Here is a 17,423-nt window from a genome sequence, read left to right as displayed (position 1 = left end):
TCCGGCTCCACTTCCAAGGGAACTGACAGACCTTGCCATGAAGAGATAATAGGAGGAACAAGAGAGAACAAAACACACTTTATTAAACACTTCCAGAGTCCTGTTTTCTTACAGTTATCTACTCTTTTTTAAAACCAATCTGTTAAGATTGGGGGGGGGGGCAGATAGTGCCAAGGAGGGTGGGATCACTGTGATGAGATGAAGAAAGAAAGAGAGAGAGAGAGAGAGAGAGAGAGAGAGAGAATACCACTCCCACCTGAATTGTCTCCCAAGGATTCTGCTTGGGCTCCTGGCCCCATCCCCTCCCCTCCCCACCTGAAGGCTCTGGTCCACCTCACCCCATGCTTCTTCCATGGAGCAGGCCTGGGAAAGGTCCTCTCGCCCTGCAACGGGGTGCGATGGGCCCTAAAGGCAGACCCACAGCAGACCCCTCTTCATGGAGTGGGGCTTCCCAGGAAGCAGGTCAGGTACTCGGAGGCCGTGATGGCGGGGCTGGTGCTGGTGCAGAGTTTTTGAGGCCGCGAGTATTTCAGGAAAGTGGCGCGGAGGGTGGAGCTGGGGCCCCGCAGGGCAGCCTTGGCCATGGGAGGGTGGACTGCCGACAGCTCAGACTCACTGCAACGAGAGAGAGGTAGGAAGGGAGGCAGCAATGCTTTTGAATAAAGGAGGGAAGAGTGTGGTTCTTGCATTCAAATCCTGCTTGCCAGTTTCCCACAGGCAACTCTCCTGCTGCTGTGAGAACAGGATGGTAGACTAGACAGGTCCTTGGCCTGATCCAGAAGGGGGTTGGACTAGATGACCCACAGGGTCCCTTCAGTTATATGAATCGATGGCCTCTGTGCAGCCAGCCAGCCAGAGAGCATCACTGCAGCAAAACGGACCCAAGAATCACAGGCCAGGCGCAGAACTCCCTGTAAAAGCCAAGCATCATCACCCCATAAGTCCCTGCAGCAACCCTGTCACAAGACGGAGTATCACCCCCATAAGGGGCAAAGACAGAGGAGGCAGCAACTTGCCAGAGCTGTGGGGTGTGAAACACAAGAGCAGTCAAGTACAACATTCCTAGAGTGAACATGTTTACACATGGGGAGGAATGTTTGTCCAGCCAGCAGGTAAACTTCCTGTTTCCTTCTGGGCTGGGACAGACTTCCTCTGCATGTGACGAGAGGTGGGCGTGGCCTCACCTGTGCAGGTAATGACAAAAGCACAGGGCAGGGCAGCCATCTCTCTCTCTTTGACTACATGCATCGAAGAAGCAACATCTGCTTAGCCAAAGATGCTCTCTTGGCCTCCAGCCCAGAGAGGACAGAGGGACAGTCTCCTTATGAGATAGTTTCCAGGTGTATGTTACTTTTCTAAGCAAAGTCTGCTTTCTGGGATCCGATTGTGAATAGAATGTGAGTAAACTCTTTTTATACTTTTATAGAAGACTGTGTCGTGTCTTATCTTTTATGAGGGAATAAGGGGGAAATACCAGAGCAGTTATTATAGAGGCTTTAGTGAGCCTGAGCAAACGCACCCGCTGCGAGTTTAAAAAGGGGAATGTTACTCTGCTAAATTGTGAACTTGTTAGCACAAGTTGGAAAGGCTATAACCAAACAATATATCCTCTCCTGCATCCCTGAACATTCCCACAAGAGCACACTCTCCCACTCAGCAGTGAGGCAAGATTTGAACAGGGGGCTTCCTGGCCCACCCTGAGAGAGAAAATAACGTCTTCCTTCATGCAGCACCTACAGAACCCCCTCCCACAGGAGGCAGTGACGCTTCTGAGTAGCAGGTGCTGGGGTGCTTGTGGGGCTCCCCAAATGACCGCTGGCTGGCTGACCGCTGAGAGTCTAGGCTATGGGATTAGATGGGGCAGCCAGGCTCTTCATAGGTTCTTAGAATCTTAGCACTGTAGAGATGGGTCATCTGGTCCAAACCCCTGAAATGCAGGAATTTCAGCTAAATCAAGGACAATAAATAAAAAAAGGGCATAGCAAGGCCCTTTCCAAGACTGAAATATATTGGTGACTTCACATAAGTCTCCAGAGTGGCAGCTTAGGGGCCTGAGAAGCAGCTTCCGAATTTAACTCCAGTTCTTCAGAATCCTAGAATTACAAAACCCATTCATAACTGAAAAGTCTTTGTCCTGTTGGCACAGAGAATCGCCAGCCTCCCAGAAAACACACCGGCAGGTGGGCTCCTCCTGTGCTGCCTCCTCCCCCCTCCCAGGGGTCCAGGGGTCGGCTCCTACCTGTACGAGTGGAGGTTCGGGGCACCTTCCTGGAGAGCGTCCCAGAGCCTGGCACCCTCTTCCGGCAGCACCCTCTGTGCCAGGCCCAGGGCAGCCAGAGAGAGTTGTGCGGGCTCAAAGCGCAGGCAGTCGCAGTCCGCCAGAGATAGCTCCAGGAAGTACATGGCCAAGAGGAGCACCTGGGGGGAGGGGCAGGAGGAAGAGCAAGTAGGGGGAAGGGGGACCCAGGAGTCCTGCCCTCACCAGCCCCTGCCCTCAGGTCAGGCCAGGAGCAGGAGGCAACTGGAGGGGCAGCAACGTCCTTGACTCTGAGCATGTGCAGAAGCTTCTGATGTAGTGATCAGATGGGATTACTGTGAGGAATTATGAAATATGCATCAAGCCGCTGTGTCCGCGATGAAAGCGTTGCGTTGACTGGGTTTGATTCATTGACAATAGTTTCTGATCAAATCCCACAAGCCTCTGCACCTCTGCCATTTTTCCTCCTCAGCCCATTTCTCTACACCTGACAGGCACGTATAAGCATTCTGAAACACAGGCCAGTTGCTTCATCCGGCACCCTCAGTGCATAAAGATAGTAGGTTACGTTGACGTAGTTTAATCTTTAGATAGATCTTAAGGGCCAGGAAGAGAGTTCACAAGATGGTAAACCCTGCCATCCTGTCTCTCCTATTTATGACCTCCGGGGTTTCTTAAAAGCACTCCTCCTTGCTTCCTCTTTTACTTACTCTCGACTACTATGCATGCTCAAGTAGGAAATAGTTTCTTTGTAGTTTTAACTTTAACTTTGTCCCCACGTGGGGTTTTTTGAAATGCTCAAAGGAAATCTGATTGTCTCTTACGAACACTGTGTAAAAAGTTCTTTTGTGAATAAAACGACCTGGGCTGAGGGGTGGACAGGAATTATTATATGCACTCCTCCCAGAGTCTTGCTGGCCAAGCCTCATGTGTATTCTATTAATCAGAGTCCAATCCTTTCTTGTTTTGGGAACGCTACATTCTGAGCCCCAGCATCTCTTTAAGAGGGAAAGTGAGGGGTCAGCTGCGGCCTGGGAGACCCCTGCCCGCCCGACTGACACTCACCTCCCTGGCACAATGTCCCACTTCTGCCAGCAGGTGCAGCAGGTGAACAGGGTTGGCATAGTGCAGCTCGAACTTCAGGCGGGCCAAGATCTTGCGCTCCATGCGCAGAAGCTCCTTCTGGTTGAATGAGTCCTCCATCATGAAGCAGAGCTGGGACGGCTGGAGGGAGGGAGGGGAGAAGGAGAGACAGCGGCAGAAAGGGGTGGGTGGGCAGTCTCCCTCGCAAGGCTGTTTTTAAGCAGAGGTTGGGTGGCCACCTGCCATGGGGGCTTCAGCTGCGGTTCCTGCATTGCAAGGGGTTGGACTGAATGACCTCTGGGGGTCCCTTCCAACTCTATGATTCTTTCCCTCTGTGATTGCATTTCCCTGACCACTTTCCATTCAAGTGAATCCCAAAGGGGCTCACAAACAATAAATAACAGCAACGTGACAGGACATCACAAGTACAGCCTAGATCCCATGATCGTCAGCGAAACAAGTAAAACCCAAGAAACAATATTTAACAAACTAACCAACTAAAAAAAGAATAAGCCATACTGTGAAATAATAAGCAGCGGATTCGTGAAAGATTTAACGGTAGCGGGGTTTGGATAGTAAAAATATGTGTGCGATAAAGGTAAAGGTAAAGGGACCCCTGACCATTAGGTCCAGTCGTGGCCGACTCTGGGGTTGCGACACTCATCTCACTTTACTGGCCGAGGGAGCCAGCGTGCAGCTTCCGGGTCATGTGGGCAGAATGACTAAGCCGCTTCTGGCAAACCAGAGCAGTGCACAGAAACGCAGTTTACCTTCCCGCCAGAGCGGTACCTATTTATCTACTTGCGCTTTGATGTGCTTCTGAACTGCTAGGTTGGCAGGAGCAGGGACCGAGCAACGGGAGCTCACCCCATCGCTGGGATTCGAACCGCTGACCTTCTGATCGGCAAGTCCTAGGCTCTGTTGTTTAACCCACAGCGCCACCCATGTCCCTATGTGTGTGATAAAACAGCTAAAATACAAACATTAGGAAAGGAAACTTTGTATGTCAAAAGAAAATGTTTATGATGATAAATGCTTCGAAATACGGTGGGAGACTTATTAAAAATGATATAAAAATAAGCTAAACATTGCCTGATTACAGCATGTCATATTATATTGTTATGGGTTTGGGGGGGCAGATTCCCCTAAATTCCTGGGTGCCACAGCCTCCCCATCATTCCTGGATGTAATAAAATTTAGAGTTAAGTTTGGGCTAAACTTTGGCCGTCAGCAGGGGCCAAAAGTCAGTGATGGTCCATCAAGGAATCAGGCAGAGGCTTAGGGTTTCAACTTTGAATGGCATAGGCTGGCGGGAGCTCCTTGGAGTAACAGCGAGTGGGGTAGAGAGACAGAATTCCAAGAGAGCTGGGGAGTGACAGTCTAGAACCAAGAGACGCAGAGTGTGGCTTTTTGCTGTCCTTTTGAGTCCAACGCTCCTTGAGGACGGGGTAGCAAAACCCCATAGGATGCAAATGTTCTGGAATCCTCCCATCAAGGTGCAGGTCACATATATGGGCAAATAAAACCATATTTCACGAAGACACTGCAGTCTCTGCTGTGCCTCATTGTCCCAGAGAGGAACATGGACCCTGGAAAGTGTGCCCCCCCCCCAACCCCTGGGATCTTGCAGCCCTCGTGGAGATGACAGCAGTGTGTTGACAATATGATTAACAAATCAACAAGGCATTTATAATCGACAAAACAATATTAACAACACAGCAAGTAAAAAAAATAAGCTGGGAGGCGATGGGAGAGGCGCCTGTCTGAGTCTCCTCCTCCTGCCCTTGGCCTCCCTGACTACCCACCCCCCAAGGTGCTCATTTGCAGAAGAGGGGCAGGAGAGGGGCCGGCCTGGACCCCCTGAGCTGTGCAGGATCAGCCCACCAGAGGAAGCCCCACAACTAAGGCCACAGCCCAGCCACAGCTATTCAGTGTGAACTGTCCCCTTGACAGGCACAGAGTCTCAACTGCCTCTCCTAGAGGTGGGAGTCTAGGGCAGCCCCCCTCCCTGGACTGGGCACCAGAGCCTCCCCCTCCCACCTGCGGCCTCCTGCTCACCTGAGGGCAACTGCTCTCCTCTACCTTGCAGGCCAGGAAGAGGCAGGTGGCAGCCAGGAGCTGCAGGGTGGAGATTCGCACTCGGCCCGCTTTCAAGTAGGCGTTCAAGAGGTAGACGGCCAAGAAGAGAGTCTCGTCCGCCAGGGCCAGGTATTCCTGGGGGGTGGGGAGGATTAGACACAACTTTCTGCCACACAGCGTCCCAGTCCAGCTCCTCCTTCCCCTCGTCCCTTCCAACTCTTCAGCTCTGTGATTCTATGACTTTGGGGCCGCCATTCCCCGATATCCTGCCCCACAACAAAGGCTCCACCAATCCCCCAACTCTTGCTTGCTCCAAGGACTCCTGGCGACCCCCTTCAGGGCAGAGGTTTGCCTCTCCAGCAAGGGGAGGGAGCCAAACCTGCCGCCCCTCCCATTCTGCCACCCGAGGTGCCTGCCTCACCCTGTCTCATTGCAGAGCCGGCCCTGGATGCCTCCCTGCCCACCTGTGTCTGCTGCAAGGGGATGGAAACACAGGGCCTCCTAACCCTAACCCTAACCCTAACCCCACCCCAAACAAACTTCCCCACCCACTCTTCTGGGGGGGGGGGAGAGATTGGGGGGGGGTTCCTGCTGGTACCTACATGCACTTGCACCAGCCAGTCGACGATGAGACCACGCATCTCTCCCGTCACAGACCTGGGCATATCAAGCCCCCGGAAGGCGTAACGCGGCTGCTTCTGCTGTGGGGAGGAAAGGGGGGGGAAAGGAGCCCTGAGGTTGCTGCACCCCCCTGCCCTTCCTCTCATAAACCCCCGTCCTTTGGGAGAGGACAAAGCAAGGGAGCTGTGACAGATGTCACTCAGCAGAACAGGAGGCTCTTAGGGCTTTTAGGACCCTCGTATTTACAGGACCGCCTCTCCTGGTCTGCCCCGCAGAGGACCTTAAGGTCCATGAATAAGCATAGTTTAGAGGTCCTGGGCCCTAAGGAAGTCAGACTATCCTCCGCTAGGGCCAGGGCCTTCTCAGTGATGGCTCCGACCTGGTGGAATGATCTGTCCCAGGAGACTAGGGCCCTGCAGGATTTAACCTCCTTCCACAGGGCCTGTAAGACAGAGCTATTCCGCCTGGCCTTTAATTTGAATTCAGCCTGATCTTTTATTTCCCTTCTCTTCCACCCCCTTTTTATGAAGATTACCCGCTCTGAGACCCCACAGCTAATTCTCCCCTGGTCTCCTCACTGGCCCAAGTAGGACTAATTCAGCCAGCTAGCCCTGGTGACTATCCAATGTTTATTGGATGGATTTTCCCCAAATTGATTACTGAATTTTATTGTTATTTATGTTTTTATACTGTATTTTACGCTGCTTTTACAATTAAGTGTTTTAAATTGGTTGTTAGCCACCCTGGGCCCGGTTTTCTGAACCGGGAAGGGTGGGGTATAAATAAAAAATTATGATTATTTATTATTAATCTGAGGGTCGTAGGTTTGAGCAAAAGATTCCTGCACTGCAGAGGGTCAGTCTAGAGGATCCTTGGAGGTCCCATCCAACTTGACAATTAATGTGGATCTGTTAATCCCACCTTCCTGGTGGTAAGACCTGTTTGACAGCTGAGCGGTGGTGGTGGACTCCCCTTCATTTGTAAACGGAGGCTGGATGGCCATCTGTCATGGGTGCTTTGGGTGACATTCCTGCACTGCAGGGGGTCAGACTATAGGGTGACACCTGGCTTGAGAGCAGTACATGTGAAAAGGATCTAGGAGTCTTGGCTGACCACAAACTTGCCATGAGCCAACAGTGTGACGCGGCAGCTAAAAAAGCCAATGCAATTCTGGGCTGTATCAATAGGAGTATAGCATCTAGATCAAGGGAAGTAATAGTGCCACTGTATTCTGCTCTGGTCAGACCTCACCTGGAGTACTGTGTCCAGTTCTGGGCACCACAGTTCAAGAAGGACACTGACAAACTGGAACGTGTCCAGAGGAGGGCAACCAAAATGGTCAAAGGCCTGGAAACGATGCCTTATGAGGAACGGCTAAGGGAGCTGGGCATGTTTAGCCTGGAGAAGAGGAGGTTAAGGGGTGATATGATAGCCATGTTCAAATATATAAAAGGATGTCACATAGAGGAGGGAGAAAGGTTGTTTCCTGCTGCTCCAGAGAAGCAGACACGGAGCAATGGATCCAAACTACAAGAAAGAAGATTCCACCTAAACATTAGGAAGAACTTCCTGACAGTAAGAGCTGTTTGACAGTGGAATTTGCTGCCAAGGAGTGTGGTGGAGTCTCCTTCTTTGGAGGTCTTTAAGCAGAGGCTTGACAACCATATGTCAGGAGTGCTCTGATGGTGTTTCCTGCTTGGCAGGGGGTTGGACTCGATGGCCCTCGTGGTCTCTTCCAACTCTATGATTCTATGATTCTATAGGACCCTTGGAGGTCTCGTCCAACTCTAAAATTCTGAGTCCCCTACCGGCCAAGCAAGGGGCTTTTGGGAAGCCCCCATGGCAGGGAGAGAGGACAACAGCCCCACCCAAAATCCTCTGAGAGAGGTCAGCCCACAGGGGCCTCTCTTGGCAGGCGGGGATTCCAACACTGGTCCTCAGGGTGGAAGTCACTGTTAGGATATAGTTCCGTTCCACCTTAAAAGGGTACAGGCATGACGTTTGTGTATCACATGCCTGTTTACTTCCAGCTCTTGCTGGGAACTTCCATTGCATGTAGCTTTTGATATGCGGCTGTTTTGCTGGATATGAAGGCAAGCAGTCATGTTTTCCTTTGTTCCTGAACTAAGCTGAATAAAGCCATAAATATGCTCTCTCTGTCTGCTTCTTCCATTGTGGAAGATTTATACACCCTGCTGAAAGGGTGTGCACGGGTCTTGGAACGTATCTGAAGCTTGTGTCGCTAATTTACTGATGCTGTTCCATAGGAGACCGGTGATTGTTCAGAGCCAGCTGGGGCAGTATCCCAACAATCACCCCCCCCTCCAACTTACCATCAGGTTGCTGAAGATGTCATAGGCATACTCCTTCTCCAGACCCATGCCCAGGCGCAACATGGCTTGCGAGAGCTCCTCCACAAGGACCTCAGAGGCGGGAGCAACTGGGGTGGGGAAGGAAAGAGACAGCCGCTGTGGTGCGGTTTGGCTCACTCACCTGAGCTCTCTACAAAGCACCCAGCTGCTTCTGCATGTTGCTGTGCCAGATGCAATGGGTTGAGATGGGACTGGGTGCAAGGCCCGCCCCCCATGCCTGAAGGACCCTGTTGTGGGACAAGGGGAGCGGGGAGATGGGGGAGATGGGGAGCGGGGAGATGTCCTTTGGGGCATCAGGTCCATATTTCTACTGAAGGGAGACTTGCCTCCAGTCTCAATGATGCGTTTGGGACGCATGGCGGTACGGAAAAAATCTGCCTTAGAAACTTTGATTGAAGAGCTTCCAAAGTGCTAAGGTGGTTTACCAGTCCAAATCTGAGCCCCGTATAGTAGCTGTGCTAGGGGTTTAGGTTGGAAGACTTCTAGGGCTGATGGTATATGTTTGCCACCCTTTGTATGGAAAAAGCAAGTCAAAGTCTTGGCACTTTGGCAGGGGCAATCAGAATAAGGGCCACTGACTGATGGCTGATTCAGGACTTTAAATTGTGCTCAAATTCCCTTTTTTGCATATACTGTAATGTTTTACTGTTGCTATGGCCATTGGCTAAAGCGAATAAAGTTTTCTCTTCTCTTATCTTCAGGGCTTCACCATTTCCAGACACTTTGGTAAGAATTAATGGGCTTTGGATTAGGACTACTTAAAATTCACAGCCTGTGGGGAGGGGGAAGCAGGAGGCAGGAGGCAATAGGGGAAGCGTCCCCAGGCCAACTCTTGTTCCCTCCCCATCAGGCCTCCCAACTTTTACCCCATCCTGCAAACTATTTTGCCTGGAGCTCCCTTAAGGTAAAGGTACCCCTGCCCGTATGGGCCAGTCTTGCCAGACTCTAGGGTTGTGCGCTCATCTCACTCTAAAGGCCGGGAGCCAGCGCTGTCCGCAGACACTTCCGGGTCACGTGGCCAGCGTGACAAAGCCACATCTGGCGAGCCAGCGCAGCACACGGAACGCCATTTACCTTCCCGCTAGTAAGCGGTCCCTATTTATCTACTTGCACCCGGGGGTGCTTTCGAACTGCTAGGTTGGCAGGCGCTGGGACCGAACGACGGGAGCGCACCCCGCCGCGGGGATTCGAACCGCCGACCTTTCGATCGGCAAGACCTAGGTGCTGAGGCTTTTACCCACAGCGCCACCCCCGCCTGTGGGGAGGGGGGAGCGGTAGGCAGGAGGTAATATGGGAAGCGTCCCCAGGCCAACTCTTGTCCCCTCCCCATCAGGCCTCCCAACTTTTACCCCATCCTGCAAACTATTTTGCTTGGAGCTCCCTTACCTCTTTGCAAAGCCGGCTCTGCTGAGGTCCTGGGGCAGACAGCGCCCGGCTTCTCAGAAGCAACGTCCCTCTCATGACTCCCGGGGACCTTCCGCTGTAAGAGAGATTTGGGGTGCGGTGGGGTGGGGGCCAATTGATGGATTTATTGCATTTTTATCCCGCTTTTTTCCCTCCAAGGAGCTCAAGGCGGCGTAATGTTTCAGGTTAGGCCGAGAGGCACTGGCTCCCGGGCCAAGACTCTCAACCACAGCACCACAGTTTGGCCGCAAGAGCACTAGATGGGACCTGTGACCCCCACAGAGGCAGAGCAGGGCTCCGTGAACCAGCTCCTGCATCTTATAACGCCTCCTCAGAGCCCTGCAGCCTGGGATTGTAAGCAGAGGCACAACTGGGGCCGCCACCAATGTGCCAGCGTGGTGTAGTGGTTAGAGCACTGGACCAGGACCTGGGAGAGACCTGGGTTCAAATCTCCACCTCAGCCACAACGTTCACCTTGGGGGCCAGTCGCTGCCTCTCTCAGCCTGACCTACCTCACAGGGTTGTTGTGGGGGTTAGATTATGGTTACCAGATTTTTTTCAATGAATCCGGGGACACTTTCCCTTCTCTTAAAAATGATCTATTAATGGGCTGGGATCCTGTTACCGAATTAGAATGTTTACAGCTAATTAAAACACTCAAAAATGGCAAAGCTCCTGGTGAAGATATGATTCCTCCTGAGGTGTTTACATTAAATGCCCAGTGGTGGGCTGCTTTCTTGGCCCAATTTTTTACGGTAATAAATGATACATGCAAAATCCCAGAAAACTGGAAACTGAGCCTGGTAGCCCCCATCTATAAGAAGGGAGACCCCCAAGACCCCTCAAACTATCGCCCCATAAGCCTCCTGGACATTGTGTATAAACTTTACACTCGCTACCTGCTAAATAAACTGGTTGACTGGGCTGATCACTCTAACTTGCTTAATCCGGAGCAGGCAGGGTTTAGAAAGGGCCATAGTACAACAGGCCATTGCTTGGTACTACAGACAATGATAGATAAGTATACAAAGGTACACAAGAGCAAACTTTTTGTGGCTTTTGTAGATCTTACATCTGCTTTTGACTCAATCTGTAGGGACAAATTATGGCAAAAACTATATGAGACGGATATTGATAGACGACTTCTTAATATACTTAGAGAGTTACATTCAGACACCACAGTTAAAATCAGAACCGGGATGTCAGGCAACTATACTGACCCACTGCCACTGGGGAAAGGGGTAAAACAGGGTTGTTTGTTAGCGCCGTTCCTCTTTAATTTCTATATAAATGACATTGTTCAACATATGGCAAAGTATAAGTTAGCAGCTCCCGCCCTGGAAGGCAAACATCTGAATATATTGCTATATGCTGATGACATGGCTGTCATGGCACTTACTCGTAGGGGCCTACACAGCATGCTGGAGGGGCTCGCAGCTTATTGTGCCCAAAACTCTCTAAAGATAAATTATGACAAAACAAAAATTGTGGTGTTTACTAGAGCTCGCCAGACATTTAGATGGTCTTTAGATGAACACGTAATCGAACAGAGACTTTCTTTTAAATATCTTGGTATCACTTTCCAAGCTACATCTAGCTGGCTTGCCCACTTCAAGACTGTAGCCCTCCTAACACGTAGGACAATCGGTGCTCTGCTCAGCTTTTTTTATTTGAGGGGAGGGCAATTGGTGATCCCGGCACTAAAAGCTTTTGTAGGAAAAGTGATTCCCCAGATGCTATACGGAGTAGAACTCTGGGGATGGAATCAGAAGCTGCTAGAACGGCTTGAAATTCTTCAAAACTATTATCTCAAGAGGATTCTAGGCCTTCCTCAAGGAACCCCAGCAGCTCTCTTGAGGGTGGAGGTTGGATTACCCTCTGTGTCTGCCAGGGCCCACTTAAGATTCCTACGATTTTACATCAAACTTGCAAATACCACAAACACCTTATTGGCCAAACAAGCCTTTGTATCTCTTCAAAAGAATACCACTTGGCGTCAAAACCTATCTGAGATCCTGGTTAGATACACCCTACCGGAGTTTAACACCCTCAAACTGTGGAGCCCAGACAAAGTTCGGGAATGGATCCTGGAGAGAGACGCTCTATTAGATATCACAAAAATTCAGAACCCAGGGTCCTCCCACTGGCTTCCCCGACTGAAAACAGTCAAAACCTGTGCCAATTATTTGGCGAATATCACCAATCCCACCCTTCGGAGAGCCTTCACCATGGCCCGTTTTCAAACCATTCCTACGGCCTACCTGACAGGCAGATATGCAAAAATCCCAGCAGAGCAACGTATATGTCTTTGTCATATGAGAACCCAAGAGGATCTCACACATTACATGTTGTATTGTCCCATCTATTCGGCCTTCAGGGATGCGATGTTACAAACTATTCCCAAATCAATAGTCAACTCTGAGGACCAAGTAAAGTTTTTACTGGTGGACGCTGATCCACGGATTTCTCACGTGGTAGCGGTCTTTGTGGTGAAGGCTATGAAAACTAGGGTACGGTTCCTGGACGAAACGGTGAGGTCCCTCCCATTGTTTTCCTAACCTGTTGCTGTATCTTCTTTCCTGAATGGTGGGGGTTTTTGGGTAGTCTCCTTGCTGGGATAGCATGGCATGAATTTTAGCTTACTTTTATAATCTTATTGTTATCTTTTAATAATGTTTTATGGTATTTTGTGTAAAGGCATGGACCTCACAAATTTAATAATAAACAAACAAACAAACAAACAAGCATTTTTATCCCGCTTTTTTCCCTCCAAGGAGCTCAAGGCGGCGTAATGTTTCAGGTTAGGCCGAGAGGCACTGGCTCCCGGGCCAAGACTCTCAACCACAGCACCACAGTTTGGCCGCAAGAGCACTAGATGGGACCTGTGACCCCCACAGAGGCAGAGCAGGGCTCCGTGAACCAGCTCCTGCATCTTATAACGCCTCCTCAGAGCCCTGCAGCCTGGGATTGTAAGCAGAGGCACAACTGGGGCCGCCACCAATGTGCCAGCGTGGTGTAGTGGTTAGAGCACTGGACCAGGACCTGGGAGAGACCTGGGTTCAAATCTCCACCTCAGCCACAACGTTCACCTTGGGGGCCAGTCGCTGCCTCTCTCAGCCTGACCTACCTCACAGGGTTGTTGTGGGGGTTAGATTATGGTTACCAGATTTTTTTCAATGAATCCGGGGACACTTTCCCCCCCGAAGCTGAGTAGCAACAGGGAGTCAGTAGTGGGGATGGTGAGGCAAGATACCCTGGGCCCAAGCACACATGCATATTGCATAAAGGTGCAAAGCCCTTCTTTTGCACCCTGTGAAACATAAATGCACAGAGTTTTTAAACTCTTCATCTGTTTGGGCAGATGAAGGTGATGGACTATATGGAATTGGCGGAAATGACCGGCAGAATCCGAGACCAGGGAGAAGAGTTGGTGGAAGAAGATTGGAAGAAATTTAAAGACTATCTACAGAAATATTGCAAAATTAATGAATATTAGAATGATGTTGGATTGAGGTTAAGGGGTTTTTAGTAATATTGTTATGAAGGAATATGCAAAAACGGATTGTTAACAGGTGAAAATTTAAAGGTATAATATATTATATTAAAGGTAAAGAGGGAAAGGATTTGCTGAATAAATAAATTGAACTGGAATACAAAGAGGGGAGGTGTGGGGAGGTCCGGGAAACAAGCAAATGCAAGATAAGTTATGAAAGATTGAACTGTTTTTAATTGTTTTTTATTTTTGTATTTTTCTTTTTTCTCTTTTTTTGTAATGTTTTGAAAAATCTTAATAAAATGTTATATGGAAAAAAAAACCAAAACCTGGACAATGGCTGTCCGCCCGCTGCTCCCCCGATCTGTCAAAACAAAGGGGACAGGAGATTGGGGGAGGCTTGGGATCACGGGTGGGCAATGCGCCGTTGCCCAGTTTTTAAAAAACTCTGTACATTTATGTTTCATAGGATGCGAAAGAAGGGCTTTGCACCCTGCCTGGCAGAGAAACCGTGTGCCTTGTGCCCCTCCTGGGCAACAGCCGCCTGCCCAGAACTCCTGAGCCTCCCCTATCAGTCAAAACAAAGGGGGAAGGGGGCAGGAGATCTGTACCGCCGGATGTCCCCGGTTCCCTTTTGGCAGTAGCAGTGGCAGTCAGCAGCCTGGAGCCAGCCAGAGCCAACTGCGCTACCAGGCTGGCTCTGGGCTGCTGAGGCTGCCACGTTTCCCGGGGACAGATTTGCAAATCCGGGGACTGTCCCCTAGGTTAGATGAGGAGGGAACCACCTGGAACCCTTTGGAGAAAAGGCTGGGATAGAAACGCAGTAGACAATAGGTGTTCTAGCTGGCTCACGTGGTCACTTGATGCCCCAATATACGTGGCAAATGTTCAGCCCCTGATCTCCTATCTTCCAAGGGTGTTGCAGGGGAAAGAGACAAGAGGTCTGCGTTGCTCACCTCCCATCTTTGGGACTTTGCATTTCCAAGAACTTACCTCTGCAGTGCCAACACCCAGCTGAAAGTAGAGGCTGTTTGTTTTTGAGCATATGCAAAGCATATGCAAAGCGCCTTTACCTCCCTCCCTCCCTCCCACGGCAATGACTTCCAAGTGAAGGTCAGTGCAGAATCTGCAACAAAATGTTGCAGCGTAGTCTAAGAGGGCTGATCCTATTCGGGGCTTCAGCCGGTCAGAAATATTCTCCCCTCTGGGATATCCTTCCACCACCACCCCTTCCAACCTGTCCCACCTCAGTTTTCTTTCCCAACTGACACCCCACACCCCAAGGTACTCAGCATCCTCAGTCCTCCTCCAGCTCTTTGCTCGCAAAGCACGTGTTGTTGCCCCATAGGCTGTTTTGTCTGAAGGTCTGCAGTGCTTCTCTGTTCCCCCCTACTAACACCTTGAACCTTTGGGGCTCCAATCCTGCTGGCACTCAGCACCCAAGTTCACTATTAAAGGGAGCCGGAAATGGGTGCTCAAAGCTAAGTAATGACATCATTGCTTCCGGGTGAGCAAGTGGGGGGGGCAGCTTCAAGGCTGCACCTCTGCCCCCCACTCTGCAAATGTTTCCCATCTTCTAACAATGCACCCCAGCCACCCCTGAAAGACCCACCTTCCTGGATCCTTTCTCACTGCTCAGTCCTTTGTTGTTCTTGCTTTTCAAAGGCTCCCTTTTCTCATCTGCCTAAAACGGAACATATTTAAGGGAGGAGTTAAAGGGGCGGAACTCCCCCACTTTGGTTTCTGCCCCCCCCCCCAATGGGCTTTTGCCAAGGAGCATCTCGGACAAAGTGAAGGTCACAGGTGTGACCGCGAGCAAAATGTGGGAAGTTAAAACTCAGCCACTTCAGAGCTGGGATTTTGGGGGGCAAATGTACCCCCACCTTTGGCCTCTCAAACCCCAGCTTGAAGCCGACAGGTCACTGCAGCAACTTCTCCACCGTGGGGAGCAAAGAGAGAGGCCAGGATGGTGGAGAAAGCCTCCTTTGCAATGCTAGGAGGATGCTCTTCTGATAGAGAGCGCTCCTGGACATGTGAAGAGTGCAGGCCCGCCACATCTGGGAATGGGTGGCAGGGCCTCTCAGCTCAGGGAACGCAGCTTCCAATGAGGGTCTCTGTTAGGTACCCCCCCCCAAGGGGCTAGCCTGCTGTGGGAGGCAGGTTCTGCAGACGCCGGTCCAAACGGAACAGCGCTCCCCCCGAAAAACAAACCAACCCCCACATCCACTCAGGGGCCTTTCCAAAAGCTACATCTCTTTGGCAGGGGAGGGTAGAAAGGGGGAAAATGCAGGGAGACCAAGGACCCCACCCCAAAGCCTCCTGCCCCCCCCCCCAGGAGCCCCCACCACAAGAGCAAACCAACAAACTTGCAGTCTGCCAGGATCTCCTCTCTTGAAAGGCGGGGGGCTTGGCCTGCACACCCCACATGGTCCCCAGAGGAGGAAGGGCTAGGAAGGAAGGTCAGCTCTGCCGGGGGAGAGTCAGGCCCAAGCGAGCTGCAACTCCAGCTGTGCTTAATTAGCAAAAATTAGCAAAGACTGACCCAGTGGGCAGGTCTTAGGCAGCACTGGCTCCCATCCTGAAAGGGGCCGGCCCTCCCCAGTCACAGGATGAGGTCAGCAGGGCCAGAGGTGCCTTTGCTGCCATAAGCAGACACATTTTTTAATGTTGCATTTTAATCTTGTTTTTAAGTTGTATTTCAATCATTTGTTTTTATACCTGGTGTCAGCCGCCCTCTCTGTCTTGGCTGAAGAGGGCGGGGTATAAATATTTATTATTATTATTATTATTATTATTATCCATGGAAGAGGCTGTTCATGGAAGCCTTGAACCATGGAGCTGGATAAAATAATAATGCTGTTTACAAAATGAAAGGGGTGCAACCTTAGATATGTTTACAAGGAGAGAAGTCCCACTGGGCTGACGAGAGCTTACCTGTAGACAGCATGTTTATAATACCCATTTTATTCTTTGTACCCCATCCACTCTGGGATTGGGCAGCAGATTCAAGCAGACTTTTAAACCGATTGGTCAATTCAGTCTGCATGTATTGTGCATTTTGGAAACAAGTGTTCTGAAGGCAGCAAGCATTTTATTTTATTTTTTTAAAATAATCTGCTTAATGTCTATGTCACCATTATCTTAGAAGAGGCATCCTGTTCTCAGGAGCAAAGGTTGAAGGAATGGCTCTCTTAAAGTGTTGCCCAGCACCTGCTGATTACTGGTACTATAAGCATGCATACTGAAATTACCGTATTTTTCGCTCTATAAGACGCACCAGACCATAAGACGCACCTAGTTTTTGGAGGAGCCAAACAAGGAAAAAAATATTCTGATTCCCAAAAGCCAGAACAGCAAAAGGGATCACTTTGCAGCGAAAGCAGCGATCTCTCTTGCTGTTCTGGCTTCTGGGATAGCTGTGCAGACTGCATTTGCTCCATAAGACGCACACACATTTCCCCTTACTTTTTAGGAGGGGAAAAGTGAATCTTATAGAGCAAAAAATACGGTAATCACCTTTTTAAAAAAATGCTTAGCCTCAGATATACAGGAATGCCGCTTTAATTTTCAACTAAAATTTGTGTAACACTGCACACAGGGCCCTTCTGGGTTCTCTCACTGCTCTGGCCTAAAATGATGAGGAGCTCAGCTTAACGAAAATGACACTCAGGCAGGATCAGGACCTGCAAGAGGGGGAACGTCTCTCCTCAAACACCTCACCCCGCGACCAACTTAGGCTACCTGCATGGCCGGCGGCAAGAGGACATCTTTAGACTTCCCCCAAAGCACCAGATGGAAGGTTGGTCCAGGAACATCTAAACCAGGGGTCAGCAAACTTATTCAGCAGGGGGCTGGTCCACTGTCCCTCAGGCCTTGTGGGGGGCCAGATTATGTTTTTTTTTTGGGGGGGGGAGAACGAATTCCTATGCCCCACAAATAACCCAGAGATGCATTTTAAATAAAAGGACACATTCCACTCATGTAAAAACACCAAGCAGGCCCCACAAATAACCCAGAGATGCATTTTAAATAAAAGGACACATTCAACTCATGTAAAAACACACTGATTCCTGGACTGTCCACGGGCCGGATTGAGGTGATTGGGTCAGATCCA

The 17,423-nt window shown here is 50.3% G+C and overlaps 1 protein-coding gene and 1 long non-coding RNA gene across 2 annotated transcripts in view; one reads left to right on the top strand and one right to left on the bottom strand.

The window, feature by feature from the left end:
* The window catches only part of LOC310684888, a 239,051-nt gene that overhangs the window by 50,913 nt on the left and 170,715 nt on the right, over positions 1-17,423 (top strand). The window lies entirely within an intron of this gene.
* On the bottom strand, positions 361-17,056 carry CCNP (cyclin P; the record flags this gene model as incomplete). Its single annotated transcript, XM_083453432.1, has 9 exons — positions 361-615; positions 2,240-2,418; positions 3,323-3,481; positions 5,399-5,554; positions 6,022-6,120; positions 8,374-8,480; positions 9,799-9,892; positions 14,922-14,993; positions 17,051-17,056. The coding sequence occupies 9 exons, from the start codon at positions 17,054-17,056 to the stop codon at positions 435-437; spliced, it is 1,053 nt and encodes a 350-aa protein (XP_083309558.1). The 3' UTR covers positions 361-434.

The sequence above is a fragment of the Podarcis tiliguerta genome, assembly GCF_965153285.1.
Source record: "Podarcis tiliguerta genome assembly, chromosome: 8".
In the NCBI taxonomy this organism is placed as follows: Eukaryota; Metazoa; Chordata; class Lepidosauria; order Squamata; family Lacertidae; genus Podarcis; species Podarcis tiliguerta.
Note: the sequence above shows the minus strand (reverse complement) of the source record. Positions and strands in the feature narration are given on the sequence as shown.